General features: G+C 45.1%; 2 protein-coding genes across 20 annotated transcripts in view; both read right to left on the minus strand.

Moving 5' to 3' along the window:
• Positions 1–3,480: 3,480 nt before the first annotated feature.
• Positions 3,481–20,529, minus strand: part of VAMP3 (vesicle associated membrane protein 3) — a 160,711-nt gene continuing 143,662 nt past the window's right edge. Inside the window, exons 2-6 of one of the 2 annotated variants that reach the window (XM_078452492.2) lie at positions 12,605–12,629; positions 10,317–10,398; positions 7,210–7,368; positions 6,372–6,423; positions 3,481–5,314 (exon numbers count right to left, since the gene is read on the minus strand). In XM_078452492.2, the coding sequence (XP_078308618.1) occupies positions 5,295–5,314; positions 6,372–6,423; positions 7,210–7,368; positions 10,317–10,398; positions 12,605–12,606 (315 nt within the window). In that variant the 5' untranslated portion in view covers positions 12,607–12,629 and the 3' untranslated portion in view covers positions 3,481–5,294. Of the gene's footprint in view, positions 5,315–6,371; positions 6,424–7,209; positions 7,369–10,316; positions 10,399–12,604; positions 12,717–20,529 lie in introns of those variants that run through there. The other variant, XM_060624609.3, reaches the window with a different exon arrangement.
• Positions 14,403–20,529, minus strand: part of CAMTA1 (calmodulin binding transcription activator 1) — an 852,124-nt gene continuing 845,997 nt past the window's right edge. For all 18 annotated transcript variants that reach the window (XR_013557729.2, XM_078452487.2, XM_078452488.2 and 15 more), the window contains one exon: positions 14,403–17,703. Coding sequence is in view for 17 of the 18 variants with exons in the window: in XM_078452487.2 (XP_078308613.1) it covers positions 17,640–17,703 (64 nt within the window). In the remaining variant the exon portion in view is untranslated. The remainder of the gene's footprint in view (positions 17,704–20,529) is intronic.

The raw sequence follows: 20,529 nt of genomic DNA on the forward strand, positions 1-20,529 counted from the left end.
TTTCGTGGGTCATCGACTTAGATGGACAAGTCTGGGGATGGCACGTTTTGATGAAGGGAGAATGGAGACTCGTTTCCCACATGTTATGTCTGAGATGTACATGACACAGGCAGGTGGGATTGTCAGATGGGCGAGTGGATCTCCCAGCCTGGAACTTAAGGGAAAAGCGAGGATGGAGATTTGGGAGAGGCAAGAGCCCTATGGTGTTTACAGTCACGTGGGAAATGGTGTTGACATTAGAGTGCAGACAGAAAGAAAAGGGCCAATGGCCGAGACCGGGGGCACATGGAGATTCAGAGGCCGAGCAGAACACCAAGTGAAGGGACATCTGGGTGGCTCAGTCGGTTGAGCGTCTGACTCCTGACTCTTGATTTCGGCTCAGGTCATGATCTCATGGGTTGTGAGTTGGAGCCCCGTGTCAGGCTCTGCGCTGACAGTGCAAAGCCTGCTTGGGATTCTCTCTGTGTGTCTCTCTCTCGAAAATAAACAAACTTAAAAAAAGTTAAAAAAAAAAGAGAGAGAGAGAGAGCGCCAAGCGAAGAACAAGGAGCCATAGATGGGGTTGGAAGAAAAGCAGAAGAATGTTGGGTCGTGGACACTAGATAAACTATTTCAGGGAGAGAGCTATCAACTGTATTAAATGCTCGTGACTCAGTAAGACAAGGGCTGAGGATTTCCTGTTGTGTTTCACCAAGTCGGTGACCTTGGTTAAAGATGTCTCAGTAGCGTTGGCTGGAGGAAAAGGACAGTGTGAGGCAGTGACAACAGGGAGCCGTGGGGAGGGATTTTGCTGTGTGGGGCTATAGACAAGTGTTGTTCGAAGGGAGGGATGTGGGGATCACAATTAGGGGCTGACAGGGCTATTCGGTTAGGAGCAAGAAGGGAAGAAGCAGGAGAAAGCTGCAGACAACAGGGAATTGCTGGAGGGGAGGCTTCCTTTAGGCTCGGAATCCACAAGCAGGCACCTGCGTTAACGGGATTGTCCATGGTCTTGTTGGCATAGAGACAAGTAGATTTTGAAATGCACTTAGCTTGCTATTTAAAGGATGAGAACAAACTGAGGGTTGAGGGAGGGTGGTGGAGAGGGGAAAGTGGGCGATGGGCACTGAGGAGGGCACCTGTTGGGATGAGCACTGGGTATTGTGTGGAAACCAATTTGTCAATAAATTATATTTTAAAAAGAGGATGAGAAAAAAATCGGTTATTTTCCAATAACTATGCCATAATTGGTTTATCTAGTGCATTGTAGTTTAGCAGATTGAATTTTCTGCCTGCCTGAAAAGCAGCTCAGTTGCAAATAAGGATGCCATTTTTTCATTTTTAAATTTTTTTTAAAGTAATCTCTACACCCATTGTGGGGCTTGACCTCACAACCCCGAGATCAAGTCACACGCTCCACCGACTGAGCCAGCCAGGCGCCCCAAGGATGCTATTTTTAAATGCACAAAAACAGTTTGGTTAATTTTAAAGCAACAATCCTCACTCAAAACCAATTAAAAAAAAAAAGTCACCATACTTTAAGAAACATTTTGTTAGTGACGCAAATACAGACTTTATCATGTAGGATTCATCACTCATTAGAAAATTGTTATGAGACAAGAGGAGTTTGCTCCATTCTTTGACTGAAATCAATTGCCACCAGGAAGGCAAATGTTCATAAACACGTTGCATCTATCCTTCCGGTGACACGTGTTCTCTGCCCCCTCTGAGGCTAGGCATGGTCATGTGACCTGCTCCGGCCAGTAAAATGTGAGCAGAGCTGTCAGCCCCACTTCCAGACAGAGGCTTGGAGAGCCAGTGCGCAATCCCTGATGTTCCCTTCCTGCCGCAGCGATACACAGTGAACCAGAAACGAGTGTTTACGGGAAGCCCCTCCCCGAGCCACTGATGATAGGGGCTTCCTGCTGCCTGGCATTGGACATGTACCCTGAGTGAGGAAAGAACTCTAAGCCGTTGAGATTTTTATCTATAATGTTTGTTATACAGCACACCTGCAGCACATTCTGAGTGACCTGTGTGGTGATCGAAAATATCAGCAAGTCCAGGGGCACCTGGGTGGCTCGGTCAGTTGAGCGCCTGACTTCGGCTCAGTGTCGTGATCTCCCAGTTCGTGAGTTCGAGGCCCCGCGTTGGGCTTTAAACTGTCAGCACGGAGCTTGCTTGGGATCCTCTGTCCCCTATTCTCTCTGCTCTTCCCCTGCTCACGCTCTCTCTCTCAAATATATATATACGTATATACATATATATACGTATATATATATATATATATTTATATATATCAGCAAGTCCAGTGGACTTGTCTAGTGTGGACCCTGGAAGGACAGTGGTGCCATTCTCTGGAACAGACACGTTAATGGCAAGAAGAGGGGCGTGAGGCAGGGGAATGCTTGATTCTGTCTGGTCCACCTTGAGTTTGAGAGGCCTGTGTGTACCAGGCCAGGAATCATCAGGACACTAATGGATAGAGATGTGGGAATAGGTAAGATTGCCCAGGGAGAGAAGTAGGATGGAGAGAGAAGTTGGCTGAGGGGGATCCAGCTGGCTAAGGAATCCTGACATTAAGGGAGGGGTAGAGAAGGGCCCATTGATGGTAGGTTTTCCTTCAAAATCTTGAAAATGGCACCCAAATTCATACAGATTTCATTATATAAAGGTCCTGAACAAACAGCACAATTCTATTGTTAGTGCTTTCCTGGGACATAATAGTAGGTCAGACAAGAAAAGCAGTGACCATCTATCCAAGGCATTGGGAAGAAGTCAATGTCTTCTCTCTCAATAGGATTTCATCGGAAACTGGCATTTTATTGTAAACATAAGCAAAGGCTACTTCCACCCGTTTTATATTGTTCCCTAGGGATTGTAGATTAAGAGTGAAAGTGTTTTCAAGGGAAAGGATATGCAGAGTCAAAACGAGCCACGTGTCTGGAGAAGTCTGTCACCCATCTGAGTACTAGCTACCCCTGTGCCCTATAGGTGGCTATCTATTCTCCCATATACACGGCCAGCCTGGATATCACTATTTTTTTTTAAGTTTATTTATTTATTTTTGAAAGAGAGAGAGCATGCATGCAGGAAGGATAGAGAGAGTGGGAGAGACAGAATCCCAAGCAGGCGCTGAGCTGTCAGTGTGGAGGCTGACTCGGGGCTCGAACTCACGAACCGTGAGATCGTGACCTGAGCTGAAATCAAGAGTCAGATGCTTGACCGACCGAGCCACCCAGGCGCCCTGCACATCACTCTTTAAAGATGACAGATTTAAAAAACCCAAAAGCCGGATCCTGACCATTTCGGTAACCGTGGAAAAGTCAGTTCCTCACTCACGTCCTATACTGCTCACGAGGGGAGGGGTTCGCTTCTGTGCACTAGGGGACGGGGAAGGGCTGGGGACCAGGAGGTGAGAGGTGGGGGCGGCAGCAAGGAACGCCGCTGGGAAGACCTGGACCAGGACGCAGCTATCCTACAAGCACACAGGTACCAGAATCAAGTTTATAAACAGTTTATTCAGCTCATAATAGTGGGCAAGTTCCCAGCCAAATGCACAGATACAAGCGAGGTGCCCCTGGGTTAATGCAGGAGCCGGCGGGTTACATGGGACTGGGCGTCAGGCAAGGAGGGAGCACCAAGGTTTCAGAGTCAGACACGGCCAGGGACCCTGAGCCGAGGGCGAGCTAATGTCCCGACGCTGACCGCTGCTTCCTTCTCCCAGTCGGGGTGTCCTCGACACTGCATCACTTCAGTGATGTCAGGGGAACAGATCTTAAACAAATGGAGCCCGTGTTCCTGCACACCTCAACTGTTGTTGCTTTGTAAGTCACACGCTAGCACGCGAACAGGAATTTTAGAATCCTCCGTGACAGTGGGCAGAGTGTTGATCCCTCTGTATTTCTCCCTCAGCGCCTCCTTGCCTGTTGTCATTCCTACCTAAATTCCCATCCTTAAGCCACACACCCTGATGACGAGAGTCTCACATACACAAGTCTCTCAGATGACAACGCTATTTCCAAAGCAACATCTTGTGCACACAGTCTATGACATCGAAAAAAGAAAGTGTCTCTGGTTAGCTATTCTCCGTGAGAAGAGTCATCCACCCTTGACCGATGCCTCGCTGAAAGCGTAATTTAGAAGACAGACTTAGGAAGTGGAATATGGATAAAAATAGGAAACAAACTCCAAAAAGCCATCGTCTATGGGGACGGGGCCACCTAATGACCAGTTCACAGATGGGTCTCACTCGAAGGCTATAAAGTTGCTGCTCACGTAATTATTAGAAACCTGCTGGAGTCCAGAGCCGACAATCTGCAAACCTCTGGGTAGACAGAGATCGGCGTCTGGGTAGGAGATGGTTGGAGTCTAGCTTAGACCTTCTCTGACCCCTGGGAGAAATGCTCAATCAGGGTGGGGGCGCGGGGTGCAGGCGGGAGCTGCACCACATACAGCATCTCAAAGGCAAGAAGGGCCTGATAGGATGTAGAAGGTTCACTGTAATATTATCATTTGAATTCTGAAGGGCACCTTAAGTTCCATTTGTCACTTTTCTGAATTTATCTGTCGGGAACAGACTTGAGGACGCTGTACTGGCATTTAACTTTTTGGCAAAATAGAAACTTTGGTCATGGCCTTAGCTCTGTAAAAATGTTTTCGAGAGGCGATTATTTCCGATGAAAATAACATTTTTAGCAAGTGATACAAAACAGTAACAGGAAAGTAAACATCTTCGTATCTACGGTAAGAGCAAAAACTCTCGGTCAGAATCTTATTTTTAAATACGGCGCAAGGGTCAGTAGTGCTTACAAACAGTACAGAGTTCTCTTACAGGGGATCAGAAAAATAGCAAAGTAAGGCACAACCTGTTACGGTTACAGATTTGTGTTAGGCAGTAGTGTTCTTTCTGGAAGGCACAAACTGGAATTCTGATTACCTAAAGGTTTAAAATGTGGTTCTGAAGATGCCGTGTGACAGGGGGAGCCTCTGGGAACGAATCCCCTTAACTGAAATTAATGGCAATTAATCACGCAGCGGGACTTCCAGGTTACGACACTCTGGAACTCAAGTCCACTTCCTCAGCCACGCGGCAGTCTGAAGGCGCCGGGCCAAGTGTGGGCCGGGTGGCCGCACTTCAAGTTTGGAGTGCTTACGATCACAAAGGCACGTTTCCCAGAAATTAAACTTGACAGTAACAAACAGAAGATATTCACTTTAGACAGAACAGTAGGCGAGCTCGAGAGTATAGCAGGTTCTAAGTCAAACGTCTTGAAGAGGTTTCTCGAACAGCAGGCCGGAGCTTCACTGTTTCTTCACGGGGACACGTTCCACACTAACAAGCAGGGGAGACGGAAAAAGAGCAGAGGAAACAGCAGTTTAGTGTTTCGGGGCGAACCCAGAGCTGACCCTGCATGTCGCGGTCTAAACGCGAACATCAATCTGGCCGATTGCGTACTGGGGGCCCCTCCACAACTGTGCCGAGGCCCCGAGGCCACCGTGAAAGGAAAGGATGGCAGGAATTGCTTTTGCAAATGGTTCCCACGGGTGGGGCTAAAAACCCCGACGGCTTGTTCCAGGAGGAGATACGACAGTAGCAACAGCAATGCCAGTTAGTAATACTTCTGTGGGCGCGCGGGTGTGTCTACGGATTTATTTACTTACACGGCTGGCACCACTAAACGCCAGACGCCACCCTATTCGCTTGTTACGGATCGGCCAGTTGTGTCCTCGCAACAGACACGTGGGGCAGGTGCTATTATTGTCCCCACTCTACAAATGAGGAGACGGAGATTCCGAGACGTTCAGCGATTTGTCTAAGGCCGCACAGCTGATGGCAGTGGAGCCATGGTGGGGAACAGGCAGTCACGCTTTTCATCAGCAGACCACACTGCTTCTCGTAAAAGGAAGGATCAGACGCAAAGGTACTCGGTGAGGGCCCCTGGGGGCGCTCAGGCGGCCGAGCGCTCGACTTCAGCTCAGGTCACCATCTCAGCTCGCTGCTGTCAGCGCGGGAGCCGCTTGGGATCCTGTCCCCTCTCTCTCGGCCCCTCCCCTGCTCACGCGTGCGCACGCGCGCGCTCTCTCTCAAAAATAAATAAAACATTAAAAAAAGAAAATGTACTCAGAGGTACAGGACACCACTGACCTACAGGGTGGGTCAGTGACAATGAACGCATTTTCTCTAACTTCAAAGGATCAATGTTTATATAAAAAATCTTGGACTTTGACGAAACAACACTCAAGTGTTTAAAACGTTTACTGAAGAAAACGAAAATCTGTGGAGTAAACTACCAGCTCTGAGGGAACTTTTACTCTGAGTTCTTGTACGTGAGGTCAGCTGTGAACATACAGAGAAGACCCGAACGAGGAGCTGAGGCCAGAGAACTCACCGATGATGATGATGATGATGATGACCACGACGACAATCCCTATCGCCCACATCTGTGAAACAGACCATTTCACATTTCAAACACAGAGGTCAACGTGCTCACTGAGGAGCATCGCATTCTAGTCACTGGCAGAGGAATTAAGGTGCACTACAATTTGAAATGATTCACAATTTTTAAAGCCTAAGTTTCCTGTTCTCATTCGGGGCATGAAGGTATTTATCTGCTTTTTGTAAGACGGTCAGATGGCCTGCGGTCCCCAGAAAGGCATCTATTTTGTGCACACAAGTTCTTCACGTAAGGAAGGGCTGCTAACTTGTCCTGTGTGTCCGGAAGCGTTGCTTTTGTCCCAGGAAGGGGGTGGGGTCCACCCGGGCCCTGGTAGCTGCAGAACATCTGCCCCGGGCTACACTCCTTGCGGGGCTGCTCTCCGTGCTCCTGTGGGGCACACTGGCTCGCCAGCTGCCCTTTCTCATCACGCTGGAGCCATGCACTCAACCACATGCCAACTGACCACCGACCCCAGCCCTCTCTGGCCGGTCTGTGTTCAGGGCGATGCGGGGGTGAGGGGTTGAAAGCGGCTTCTGTTTATGATTGGTTTTGGACATTCCCGTTCTATGTGCTTGTTAAGGTCAGCCACAGAACCTGAAGAATTCCTAGCTGAGGGGCTAGGGAAAGGGCAGGCAGTCAGTGCCTTAGACTCAGAGTCAATCCAAATTTCCATGTACGGGACGTCCAACTCACCTCCAACATTCACAGAAGTCCCATACTTGGAGCCTTAGTTGCCCCTCTGAGACTGCAGAGGGTGACTTAATGCAAAAACCAGTGAAAAGAAAGTTACCTTGCAATTCTTCCACCAGTATTTTCTCTTCAGCTTGGCGGCACTTGTTTCAAATTGGGAAGCTCCAGCCTGCAGCGCGTCTGCACGATCATCTAATTCCGAGAGCTTCTGATCTCTTTCCAACACCTTATCCACGTTGACTCTCATGATGTCCACCACCTGAACGAACGTGATCACACCGAGTTACACACAGAGGAAGGGAAGAACAAACACGAGGCTCAGTGAAGTAAACAGCACGTTTTCCTTCAGGTCAGCACTTTATTACTTTGGGCCAAACTTCCATTTATAAATGGGAGGGGGGCGGTGCTCATTCTTTCATGACAAAAACACTCAGCAAACTAGGAATAGAAGGGAACTTCCCTAACAAGAGAAAGGGCATTTATGGAAAAACCCACAATGAATATCCGTGCTCAACATGAAAGTGAAAGACAGAGTTTGTCCCTAAGATCGAAACAAGATAAGGATGCCCACTTTCACTAATGCTGTTCAACACTGTACTGGAAGTTCTGGCCAAAGTAATTAGGCAAGAAAAGAAAAAAAAAAGACAACCAAATTGGAAAGAAATAAATAAAATCTGTATTTGCAGACGATTTCACATACAGAAAATCCCAAAGCATCCACACACTGCTAGAGTTAATAAACACATTCGGTTAAGTGTTCAGGTTACAGGATCAACACCCAGAAATCAGAATGTGTCCATATACTAGAAAGAAAAAGGAAATTAAAAAAATAATTCCATAAACAATAGCATCCAAAAGAATAAAATACCTAGGGTATAAATCAAACCGAGGAGGCAAAAGCTCTGCACAATGAAAACTGTGACACCGCTGAAAGAAATTAAAGACCTAATTATAAGGGAAGACATTCCATGTTCATAGATAGGAACACTTAATATTGTTAAGATGGCAAGATGCCTCAAAGCAATGTACAGGCAGACAGATTCAACACAATCTGTATGAAAATTCCACTGTCCTTCTTCCCCCTACAACCTCCTCCCAGAAATGGAAAAGCCGATCCTTAAATTTTTATGGAATTGCAAGGGACCGGAATAGCTGAAAACAATACTGAAAAGAAAATGTTGGAGGACTCCGACTTTCCAATTTCAAAACCTTACGACAAAGTTACAGTAATCAAAGTGTGTGCCTCTGGCATAAAGACAGACATGCACACCAATGGAACAGAACTGAGAATCCAGAAATCAACCCAAACATCTACAGCTGATTGATTTTTGACAAGGCTGTCAAGAGCATTCAGTGAGGAAAAGGACTGTCTCTTCAGCAAATGGTACTAGGACAATGGGACAGCCACAGGCAAAACAATGAGGTTGGACCCCTATACCTCACCCTATATGTAAAAATTAACTCAAAATGGATGAATGACCTACATATGAGAGCTAAAAACTATAAAACTTTTAGAAGAAAACCTAAGAGCAAATCGTCATAACTTTATTATTTTTTAAGAATGTTTATTTATTTTTCAGAGAGAGAGAGACAGAGACAGAGACAAAGAGTGGAGGGGTGGGGGCAGACAGAGAAGGAGATACAACTGAAGGAGGCTCCAGGCTCTGAGCTGTCAGCAGAGCCCGACGCGGGGCTTGAACTCACAGACCGCGAGATCATGACCTGAGCCGAAGTCAGACGCTCAACCGACTGAGCCACCCAGGCGCCCCCGTCATAACTTTAGATTTAGCTATAGATTTGACACCCAGTCAAGAACGACAACAAAAATAAATAAACTGAACTTAATAATAATTAAAACCTTTTATGCATCAAAAGACATTATCAAGGCTGTGAAAAGACAATCTACAGAATGGAAGAAAATATTTGCAAATCATTTAACCCTAAAATGATTTTTAACCTAAAGAGGGTGTAATATCCAGAATATATGAAGAGCGCTTACCACCCAGCAACAAAACGAGAAACTACCCAATCAGAAAACAGGCCATAGACTTGAATAGACATTTCTACAAAGAATGTGTACAAATGGCCAACGAGCACATAAAAAAGATATTCAACATCACTGGTCATTAAGGAAATGAAAACCAAAATCACAATGCAATACTTCCATATTCACTAACTAGCACAGCTACACTCCAAGAAAACAGAAAACAACAAGTGTTGGTGAGGATGTGGAGAAGCAGGAACCCCTGGACGTCGCTGTTGAGAATGCAAAATGGTACAGCTACTGTGGAAAGTTTGGTAGTTCCTCAAAAAGCTAAATACAGGGGCGCCTGGGTGGCTCAGTCGGTAAAGCGGCCGACTTCGGCTCAGGTCATGATCTCGCGGTCCGTGAGTTCGAGCCCCGCGTCGGGCTCTGTGCTGACAGCTCGGAGCCTGGAGCCTGTTTCAGATTCTGTGTCTCCCTCTCTCTCTGCCCCTCCCCTGTTCATGCTCTGTCTCTCTCCGTCTCAAAAATAAATAAACGTTAAAAAAAATTTTTTTTTAAAAAAGCTAAATACAGAATTGCCACATAAATACTAGTCTGAATCTCACACAGTCTTCCATTGTGGGTCTGCAAACGCAGAGCAGAACAAAAGGTGCTCTGAGGGTCCTCGGACTTGAGACGCCCACAAATACAGATTTGTCGGGCTAGAGCAGGTTGCTAACACCTGCCTTCTGTACACGAATGGGTGACAACCGGAACTGAATTTGAGGCTTGCTCAAGCTTGGGAACGAGTTAGTCAGGCTACCGTAAGAAGCATTTTGATGAAAAATCTGCTAAGAGGGATTGGTCTTGGCTTGAACAATCTAAAACTCTATTACCCTATTTTATAAAGTAGTTCTTTCTTTTTCCTTTTTTTTTTTTTTTTTAATTGCAGCAAAAGATATCTTTAAGGTGGTTCCTGGAGGAATGTTCTCAGGAGGAGTGTTTGTGGTTCAGATATGTGGTTCAGTCACAGGGAAACCAGCATGACATCTGGAGACTAACTTCTCAGAAGCTTGGCTCAGAGCTTTCAGAATAGGAGGGGACACATTTTTGTTACATTTATGAGACGGTCGAAGTTTCCTTTACATTCATGCTTTTCTGATACTTTTTCTAAACAGAATTATTTCCAGTGTTCCCATGCTGGTTTAAAAGTCACTGTGGGCAACATGTTAGAACAATACCTCATCCACTTGATTTTGTGTCTGCTGAAGTCTTCGGTTACTGCCAGAGGCAGCACTCGAACCTGCAGGTGCACCTGTAGACCTGAAATGTGTAAAGGCACAAGCGTGAGTAAATTATTATTCCAAATATTACATTGTTGTACGTATGAAGACATTACTCCAAGACCCTCACTGGTAGAACTAAAGCAGAAAGAGAAATCCTTCCTACAGTAATAAACAAAGGTTTAAATGACGTATCTTCTAATTCCCCTATAATCTTCAAGATTCATCCATATATTAAAAGTGACCGGGGTCTAAAGTGCAGGTTTAATAAGATCTACTCTGCATCACTGAAGCACCTGATCTTAAGATCAGGGATCCTACAATAGGGAAATTCAACCTCCCAATTTTTTTTTTTTTTCCAATTGTTTAAAGGCACACATCCACTTAAATGCAGCCGGTACTCGTCTGCTCTCTCACTGTGGTAAGAATGGTTTTCAAAGTTATAAACAGTTACAGAATGCCACTTTTCCAGTACAGAGAAATGTATTTACACAAACAGGGTCAGGAACAGCGAGGTGCAGGTAGGAGGGGTGGTGCGAGTGGGAAAGATGAGGTGAAGTGGTGCTTCCTCTCTTAAAAGGTACTCCTCTCTTAAAATCCTTGCTGAATGCCTTACTTCTCCCCAGCCAGATCTTTCTTGACCACTGTGGCTTTGAAGTTCCTCATTGCTTCTGTTATTAGGTTGGTCACACTTTGATTTCTCTCTCTCTCTCTCTCTCTCTCTCTCTCTCTCTCACACACACACACACACACACACACACACACACACACACACACACACGGTTGACCCTTGAACAAGGTGGGGGTAAGGGACGCCGACCTCTTCTGCCCCCTCCACAGTTGAAAATCTGCATGCAACTTTTGACTCCTCCAAACGTTTAACTACTAACAGCCTGCTGTTGACCAGGGGCCTTACCAAAAACATAAACGGTTGATTAATACATATTTTGTTTGTTAGGTGTCTCATATACTGTATTCTTATAATAAAGTCAGCTAGAGAAAAAATGTTAAGAAACTCATAAGAGAAAATACATTTACAGCACGTACTGTATTTATCAGAGAAAAATCTACCTGTAAGTGGACCTGTATAGTTCAAACCCATGTTGTTCAAAGGTGATCAGTAATGTCTTGCTCTCCTAATAGATCACGGACTCCTGTGCCTTAGAGGTCTCATCCCTGTGTCCAAGACAGCACCTGGCACATGTCTCGCATACAAGAGCTACTGATGCATCCATTGATTCAAGTTATTTATACCTACCAGGTGTCAAAGACCAGGGATGCAGTAGATGCCGTGCCTGCCCTTACAGTTTATTTATTTATCGTTTCGTCTGATAGATAATCGCAAAGGGCCATGTACTGGTACATTTTCTCCAAGAGTTTTCTCATTTAATTCTCACGACTCTTTGAGGGAGGTAGTACTATTAACCCCATTTTACAGATGCATAAAGCGGGGTTACGAAAGTCAACGCAGCTGGCTGCGGTGGAGTCTGTCTTTAGACCAGATTCCACAGAATTCTATGGATCTAGATCTTCACCACTGTAATTTACTGGCCCAGCAGCCTCAGCCAGGTACACTCCTGTGGTGATCCTTAGTTCCTACAAGGAACCCAGGGAAAGCACCCATTCCTTGCTCCTCTGTAGGTGAGCAATGAACAGGTTGGAGGGGGACAGAGGGTCCTCGTGACTCTTGACGGTTTTCTCTCAATGTTACCACGGTAAACTCCACGTTTTCAAGGGCCACTACAACAAGACAGCTTCTGCTTAAACAGAGAAGGTCCACAGGTCTGCCCCAGAGTCCATTCTGATCATAGGTGCCTCTAGACGGGGCCGAGGTCTCTTCCCTTGCAACTTCCGGAGCCCAGCCCAGCACCAGGCAGCGAGCAGGCGCTCCAGGTGTAAGGCAGTGGCCACCGATCCCCTCTGGCACCTTGGGCCGGGGGGTGAGGCAAGAGGAGAAGGGGTGGGGTTGCGGTAGGGGCGGGGGTGGGGGCGTTTCCTACCTCCGGGAAGCCCCTGGCTTCCCCACCCCGCCCTGTCCCTTCCGCGATCGCCCGACGGCCGCGAGGCTGTCGGCCCGCCTGCAGCCAGCACCCCAGGGGCCGCCGCCCACCCCTAGGCCTCGGGAGCTTCCGCGCAAGCTCACGCCCGAGCGGCGGCCGGCGGGAACCGTGCCGGGGGAGGGTCCCAGCCGCGGGCCGCCGCCCTCCGGGACCCGAGGCCGCCCCGCGTCCCGCCGCGTCACTCACATTTTGGCGGCGGCGGGCGACGGTCGGCGGTCGGCAGAGCGGCGCAGCGGGACGGGAGGCCGGGGAGCCGGGCGGGGCGGAGGCGCGGGGCCGATGACGTCACCGGCCGCGGCCGCGAAGGGGCGCGCCGGAAGGGGGCGGGGCGTCACGGGGGCGGGGCCACCCGAAAGGGCTGGGCGGCCGGCGCGGGGTGACCACGCGGGCGGCGTGATGCGCTGGGCTCTGTCGCGCTGCAAGCTCTCTGCCCGCCGCCAACCTTGTGACGCCGCAGGACGCTGAAAGGGACTGTGTAGGTGAATAAGAGCCGTGGCGTGGTACGTTATTTTGGGCCCGGGTACGTTATTCTTTGGCCTTGACAGTCCTGGGGGTTGACTGCGCGCTTCTGCGTGACGTCTCCCGTTAACCCAGTGGTCCTGGAGACACCACGCTTCCCCCCCGAAGATTTGTTAACATGAGACAGGGAGTCCGTTTGGGGTATTTATCATGGGCGTTGATTGGGTTAGACTCCTTTCTCCGTGTTCATTTGTGACTCAAATATTTATTTGTCACCGCACAGACCATGACGGGAGCCTGGGCATCAGGCACTGTTTAGTGTCTACGTTTCTGTATTCCCCGGGCCCTGGCAGAGAAGGTCCTCAGCTTTTGATAGGCTGCAGGTGGAGAGTTACTCTGCAATGAACTTAAAGCGGTTATTGAAAATATTCCTACCAACGTAGACGACGCCTCCCTTAAACAAACAAAACTCTGAAAAACACTGCCAGGTCGCCTGGAGATCAGATGAGAAAGGAAAAATAAAACACTGAAATACTGAACTGTCTTTTCTGTCAGTGTAATAATTTGAAAAGGGAAATGTTAATGTGTATTAGGATAAAGAAGAGTGTCCCAGAGGAGGTGCGATTTGAGTTGGGTAAGTAGCTAAGAAGAGAATTCCCAGGCAAGGGATGAACAAACATGAACAAAGACAACCGTGGAAATGGAAATGGTTTGCACAGGTTTGCACCAACCAACAGAAGGGGCAGGTTGGGTCACAGGTGAAATAAGACAATAAGACAGTGAGGATAAACAAGAAAGGAAAATGTCGTTTAAATGCAGTTGGGTCTAGAAACCACTGGGGCCTGGGGGAGCTGGGAGATAACCCTGCAGACGTGGTCTGGCAGGAGCACCGCAATGGACTCCGTGGGAGAGGGACTACCAGGGAGACAAGGTGACACTCTGCAGTGAAAGGGAAGGAGAGGATGACAGAATTCTCAGAAAAGAAGACAGATAGTAGTAGTCAGTTGGAAAATGCCTTTTGAAAACCAGAGGATTTTAGCTGCAGAGGTGAATTTAAATTGGTGTCTTTATGTTTCAGGTAACCAGTATGCCAGTTGAGAGGCACCTGAGAAAACAGTTGGAAAGCAAGGGTTCTAGGGACGGTGGCTTACAGTGAAATCAATCTTTCAGGGACACCTGGGTGGCTCAGTCGGTTAAACGTCCTACTCGATTTCAGCTCCGGTCAGGATCTCATGGTTCGGGAGTTCGAGCCCCACATCGGGCTCTATGCTGACAGTGTGGAGCCTGCTTGGGATTCTTTGTCTCCCTCTCTCTCTGCCCTTACCCCACTCGTGCTCTCCCTCTCTAAATAAATAAATATTAATTTTTTTTTCTTTTTCACGGACATGTCCCAAACTATGTAATAGTCGATGCCACAACACTGTCTCTAGATCTAAGGAAACACGTGAAACGTATGGTATGAAACATACTGGGTCACCCTGGGTCTCAATAGCAGGTAAAGTTAAAGCAAAGCACACACATAGTATGGGGAAATTTTCTTCATTTTTAATTTACAGCAGAAAGAATATAAAGCATTCAGAAAACATTTTCCATATTTTAAGGGCAATTCAAAACATTTTGCATGGTTTCCAGCAGCTGAGTTCTTCAACAGATCCATTGATTCAATGATGCTTTACATGCACAATTACAAAAATAAAACTTACAAAAAAGAAGACATCTAGACTAGTTTTACATGCAAGTCTCAGGGACCCCCCATTGGGCGCCAACTACTGTGTGGAACTGCCATAAGCGACCCGTGCAGCCAGAGAGGGGTTCGAGTTATTGTCTTTATTTCGTTCACACAGTACAGCTGATTTCAAATGGGTAACAAGAATAGCAATTAAATCTTCAGGAGACAGAATAAGATTAGCTATTAATTTTATAATGAAATCCTACTCCTGGCACTTGGGAATTCAGATTATCCAAGAAAGCTGCGCTTACCTATCATCTTATATTCAAAATTAAGATTCACAACCAAGAAAAAGCGGTCAGAAATGCGTCGTTTCAGTGGAAGTGCATTTGTACCTCACCCAGGATTCACAGTTGTACTGGTAGGCTACACTGGTAGGTTTTGAACCTACTTCCTATCCCCTCCAGAAGAACCCTCCTAATTCTATGTAAGTCCTTATCTTCCAGAAGTTTCTAACTTACTCAGCTAATAATGTAGCATGGGAGACATTAAAAAAAAAAAAAAATGAATACATAAATGTGAGGATTCAAGCAAATCCACTGAGGTCATTACTCTTGTCGAAAGATCACTTATTTGTACCATAAGAAATGGAATAAACCGATCTCAATTCAGTACTAACATAGGATATTCTGAAAGAGCTGGCTTTCACCTTCTGTTTCCATTCATGAATACAATTGCGTGTTTGTAAATTACTCAGTGTCCTCCTGTAGATCAAATCGTGTAAAATAATAGGTATCTGGGGGTTGGGGGGGGGGGGTGTGTGTGCAACAGCTGCAACATAACCCACACATTTAAAAACAAAATGGAGCCAGGTCAGTTTACAAATGTACAGGTGGCTACTAGTTGTGGGGCTGAAACCGTTGTCAAAGCTGATCACAAGCGGTAAGACATATACTTTACAGTAATCCGAGGTTGGCAGTGAAAGGAAGTAATTAAAAAACAAGTACAATTATAGAAAAGGCACCAAGAGCACTGACCCCAGTTTTTACCACAATCTGTTTGTTTCTATCTTCCTTCTAAAGACGCCAGTTTAAAAGCTTATTTGTGAATATTTTTAGGCTTCACAACAAGCCTTGAGTTTTAACGTACAGTTGGCAGCCAGAACCAAGAAGAAGAAGAAAAAAACCAAAACTATTTAATCTCAGCTTTACACCAACTGATCCTGAAACTTAACCTGGGAGTTTTAAACTGGCATCAGCAAATGCGAACTTTATTCTCTCAATTTAACGTTAGTAGTTTAATTTTTAAAAGCATCAGATTTCTTTGGCTCCTCATTATATAGAAAGAGTAATAGACCATGACAACCTTACAAGACCAGTTTGCCTCTTTTAAAGTTTTAGTCTTTTTTTGTGTGTGCAATTTTTGTTACATTTTCTGATTTCCAGCAGGAGATATGAAAACGCGAGACATTTTTCAACCTTTCGTACTATTTCTTTTGTCAGGTTTTGATCGTTCTAAGTGTTCTTTGTTGGAGTGAGTGGATGGTGTTAAGCTATATACGGATTCATCTTATGATTATCTGTTTAGCGAAAGTAACTTAATTTTCTTAAGCAATATTAGCATTCACATTACTTGGCACCATTGGCAAAAAAATTTTAAATTAAATAAAATAAACTCCTGGTAGCCAAAATTAAATGTAAACATATCCTTTTTTTTTTTTTTTAAGTAATGTTACTCTGCCTTTTATCCTAAGTCTAAATACAGTAGCTCTTTTTTTTTCCAGTTTAGTCATGCTTTAGCAAAATGTTCTTCTAAAGAACATTTAAAATAAAGTACTCTTATAGTGAAATAAAGTTTTTTTTTTGTTTCATTTTACAGACCATAGCCACTAATGCTTTGCTTTTGTTCATTTCTTTTTTCTTGATTTCATGCACATATCTCTTTGTTTTAATATATACAATATATACAAACAATACATCCACATTTTTCTCGCTCATTCAGACAAAACTATACAAATAATTTTATCTCGCCATGTTATCGACCTTTGTGAATAAAATATTTAGCAATTAATATAATCCCTTTCAAATATTTTCTCGCTTTCCGTTTCTACCTTCTATATATACACAGAAACTGCTCAGTTTGGATGAGATTATAGCCAAAAATATGGAATTTACTGGCCAGAACGCAGCACCACACTGATCTTTTAGGTGGCAAATGTCCAGGCAAGGTTTATGATTCCTTAGAATGACTACAGTTTCCAAGGTTACTAAGAAAAGCTACATGCTGTACCAATTCTCTAAGTAAATCTCATTGCACATGAAAGTAAGGCCCACAAATGAAAGTGCTGAGCATGACAAAAGGGACGAGATGGTCACTACACTCGCAGGTTCCTGGGAGGTGGTGGGGACAAGAAAATAAAGTTAAACTCTGTGAGCTGTTTCTCATTAATTCCCATGCATTCCCCGTTTACCACACACCCGCCCCTCTGCAAATTTCCACAAGACATTAAAAACCTGCAGATTTTAAAAGTTGCATTAAGTGTGCTGTAGAGATTAAAACAAACACGGATTCAAAGAAAATAAAACCAGTGAAGGAAACGCGAACACACGGACCCAATGAAGATTTGTATGGTCTAAGCCCTCCACTGAGAGTCAATCCCAAAGATTCAGCTTCTTGGAAGTAACTGACAGGTGCAGGAGCAGCATTCTCTTTTGTTGCTAGCGCATCCCCACCTTTGCTTATCTATATTTTTGGTATAAATATTTGTACAGTTCCACACGATGTTTGAATACAGCCCTATATGAGAAGGAAACCGGCTGCTTCCTAAGGAAAGGAAGCCTCTTTCGATTCCTCGTGGTGTCTTGTTTTTCCCATGATCCAACAGAAGATTGAGTTCCAAGATGTCTTGCTGATCAAATGAAAAGTTGTCCATGAAAGTGCAAATGCAATGACCAACACATTCCTGTTAAAATCCTGCAGCTGATCTCCCCAAAACTGCAGAGGGATTGTGTGCGTGTGTGTGCGTGCGTGTGTGTGTCGTAGTTTTGCATGTCTCTGCTAAAAACAGAAATGAAAACAGTTTGAAAAGCAATGTCACATTGCTAAGGGATGCTGCTGTATGTCTTCAAGTTCCTTGGCCTTTCTCAACTCTTTCACTCTGGAAGAGAAACAGAACAGAACACCAGGTGATAGCTGTTTAGTGAAACTGTGGCCAAACGGAGGGAAGGGCATTACCGATCCCTCTGAAGCAAAAACAAAAAAAAACAAACAAACAAACCAAAAAAAAACCCCCCAAAAAACAAAACAAAAAACAACAACAACAACAACAACAACAACAAAAAACCAAGACAAAAACCCTTTGGAGGACTGATGGCAAAAGAAACTCCTGCTAAACTGCTGGGGGAGATATTCAAGGAGGAAGACACGGCCCTTCCTGAAACTGCTCAGTATCAAGTGCTCTCAACACAAAGCAAAACCGAAGTTGGCTGCATTCAGTCCCGTGTGACAGGAACGTGCTCAATCTTAGAAAGGGTTGACTCTTCACATAGCTTTCTTCGAAGCCTGTTGGGACCATCAGTGACGCCCTGCAATTAATTCCACATGAGGCAAGTTAGGGAAACCGCACACGCCTCTACTTAGCTTCGGATACACCCAGGGACTGAACCGCTTTGCTCACAGACTCCAGATTGTTGGAGATCTTGAAGCCGACCTTGCACCTGCACAGCCGGGCTACTGCGCTCACGTATCGTGGAGTCTTTCTGATTTTCGTTAATTCCTTACCTTCCTCCCATTCCACACCGTAACTTTAAAAGATGCTCAGGTCACTTCCCCCAGTGCTCCCAGATGGACAGCAACAGCTCCCAGATGCATACCAGTAAGGTACTCTGTTCTATTTATCAAACGTGTTGCAGTCAACAAATTTCAATGAAATGGTTATCAACAGTCATGGAAAGTCCGCATCAGATTATTTGTTTGCCGTGGGGTTTGAATACGACCCCCCGATGTGGATGGGGTGCCGGGAAGCAGGTTGTAAGTTGGAGGGTTATTTGTTTCATTGAAAAAGAATTCAGATCTTGCCTTAAGAGCAAAAAGATCCAACGCCAAGTGTGACTTTGGGGTCTACTAGTAAAGTCAGCATGTGCTGTATATGGCACCCAGCTGGCAGCTCTACGTAACGTACCACATCATAACCTGTGTTTCCCAAAAATGGGGGCGGGAGAAGGAGTTTAGCCGAACAGAAGCGGCCGTTTCTCAGGATGCGTATGCCCTATGTCTCAGCAGCACGACAAGGAAAAGTCTGATTGGCTGTCGCTCATATGGGCCTCTATCTACAGAGGGAATTCCCAAACGCACTTTTCTGATTCTCTAAGAATAAAGCGTCTCCTATTAAGTGATACCAGTGTGTTTACATTCTATTTTAAAACGAATGCCAGTTTACTTTCTAAATACATTCTTGTTAACACTCGGGGGAGAAAACATTTTGAAAACAAGTAGTGAGTTACTGCTGTATCGCACAGGCTCGGACTCAGTGGCCTGCACGCACGCTATTACAGCAATTTAAGAAAACAGGATATTTACCACCTCCAAGCAGAATCGTTTCTGAATATTCTGCCAAGTTGATGCAATCTCTTCAGAGAGAAGTTGCTCTCTCTCAGAAAAAAAGCTTTATTACCATCATCATTAATACTAAAAAGAATTACCATGTTCGGAAACCTGATTTGTCTGATATATTTACTAAATACACCAGGTCCAGCTTGATCAAACGGTCTCTTCAGAACGGTCAACTTTCTTTCTTAACAGGCACGTTTAGAACGCATTGCTGTGTTCCTAACTGGATCTCGGTATCAGTTTTCAATTTTATAATTAAATATACCACGGATTATTAAATTTTAGGGTAATTTGGATCATATCACAGTACAGAAGTGTGCATCATCATAGGTCCCTAATTTTGGACATGCATACTTGATAAAGAAATGGCTTTTTAAAAATTGAAACATGCCGTGTCGTGTGTTCAATTTTTAAACATGCAGTATCTATACTAACAGCCCTTTGGCTGGAAAAATGCCAGGCATGCACTGATGCCCCCTTTGCTCCGGGCATGCAAAGTGTCTGTACTTGTGCAGACCTAGTGGCTGAGTCACCGCGAAGTGTGCGTGCTGCTTCACATGCGACATCTTGTTTCTGCACTAGTACAGAACTCATTCACAAATATGCAACAGTGACTCCATCACTGATGAGCTTTCTAGAATCTGAAGAATTCCGAACTCAAAATCTGACAGCATAAACACAGATATCCATCCACAGTTCTTCTAGAGTGAAGACGAACGCTATAAAAATATCACGTTCATCACTGAGAGAAAAAGGAGGGTGAACTATAAACCAGAAACGTTTTCTACAGTCTCATACCGAAGAAGCTGTAATCAGCTGGTCATGGGGCCTGTACCTTAAATGTTTTTCTTTTCATTATAATGGTCACGTTTGTTTTTGTAGGTTTTTTTTTTTTTTGTAATTTCTCTTGAAATTAACGAAAGAGTCTACTAAATTCCCATAAGGTTTTAAGGTCACCATGTAAATGCTCTGCTATGAAGTGGCGGTAGCCTCGCGCGGCTCTGGGTGAAGGAGAGATACACGTCCATACACACAGAGGTGACGATGATCATCTGTGCTGGAAAAAGGAGACGCCCCAATCTCAAGATACGTCTTCTAGGCTTGCATCGCTTCTGAGCTACAGTGGAGAGCTCAGTTCTTAGTTCCATGATGAAGGTTTTACAGAACGTTAGCATTATAAATGATACCAGAATGGCTTCAACGGCATAGGCTTTTTTTTTTTTTTTTTTTTTTTTTTTTTACAGAAAGTCGCTCAAGGAGGATTTAGGGAAAGAGGAAGAGAGGCCTTCTGTTTCAACAGCTGTACAGGCTACTTAGTATTTGTTACCTTGTTTAGGCCTCCAGACACATCACCATCATCTCCAGTTTGTAAATG

This window comes from Panthera onca, chromosome C1 (assembly GCF_046562875.1).
Source record: "Panthera onca isolate mPanOnc1 chromosome C1, mPanOnc1 haplotype 2, whole genome shotgun sequence".
Classification (NCBI taxonomy): Eukaryota; Metazoa; Chordata; class Mammalia; order Carnivora; family Felidae; genus Panthera; species Panthera onca.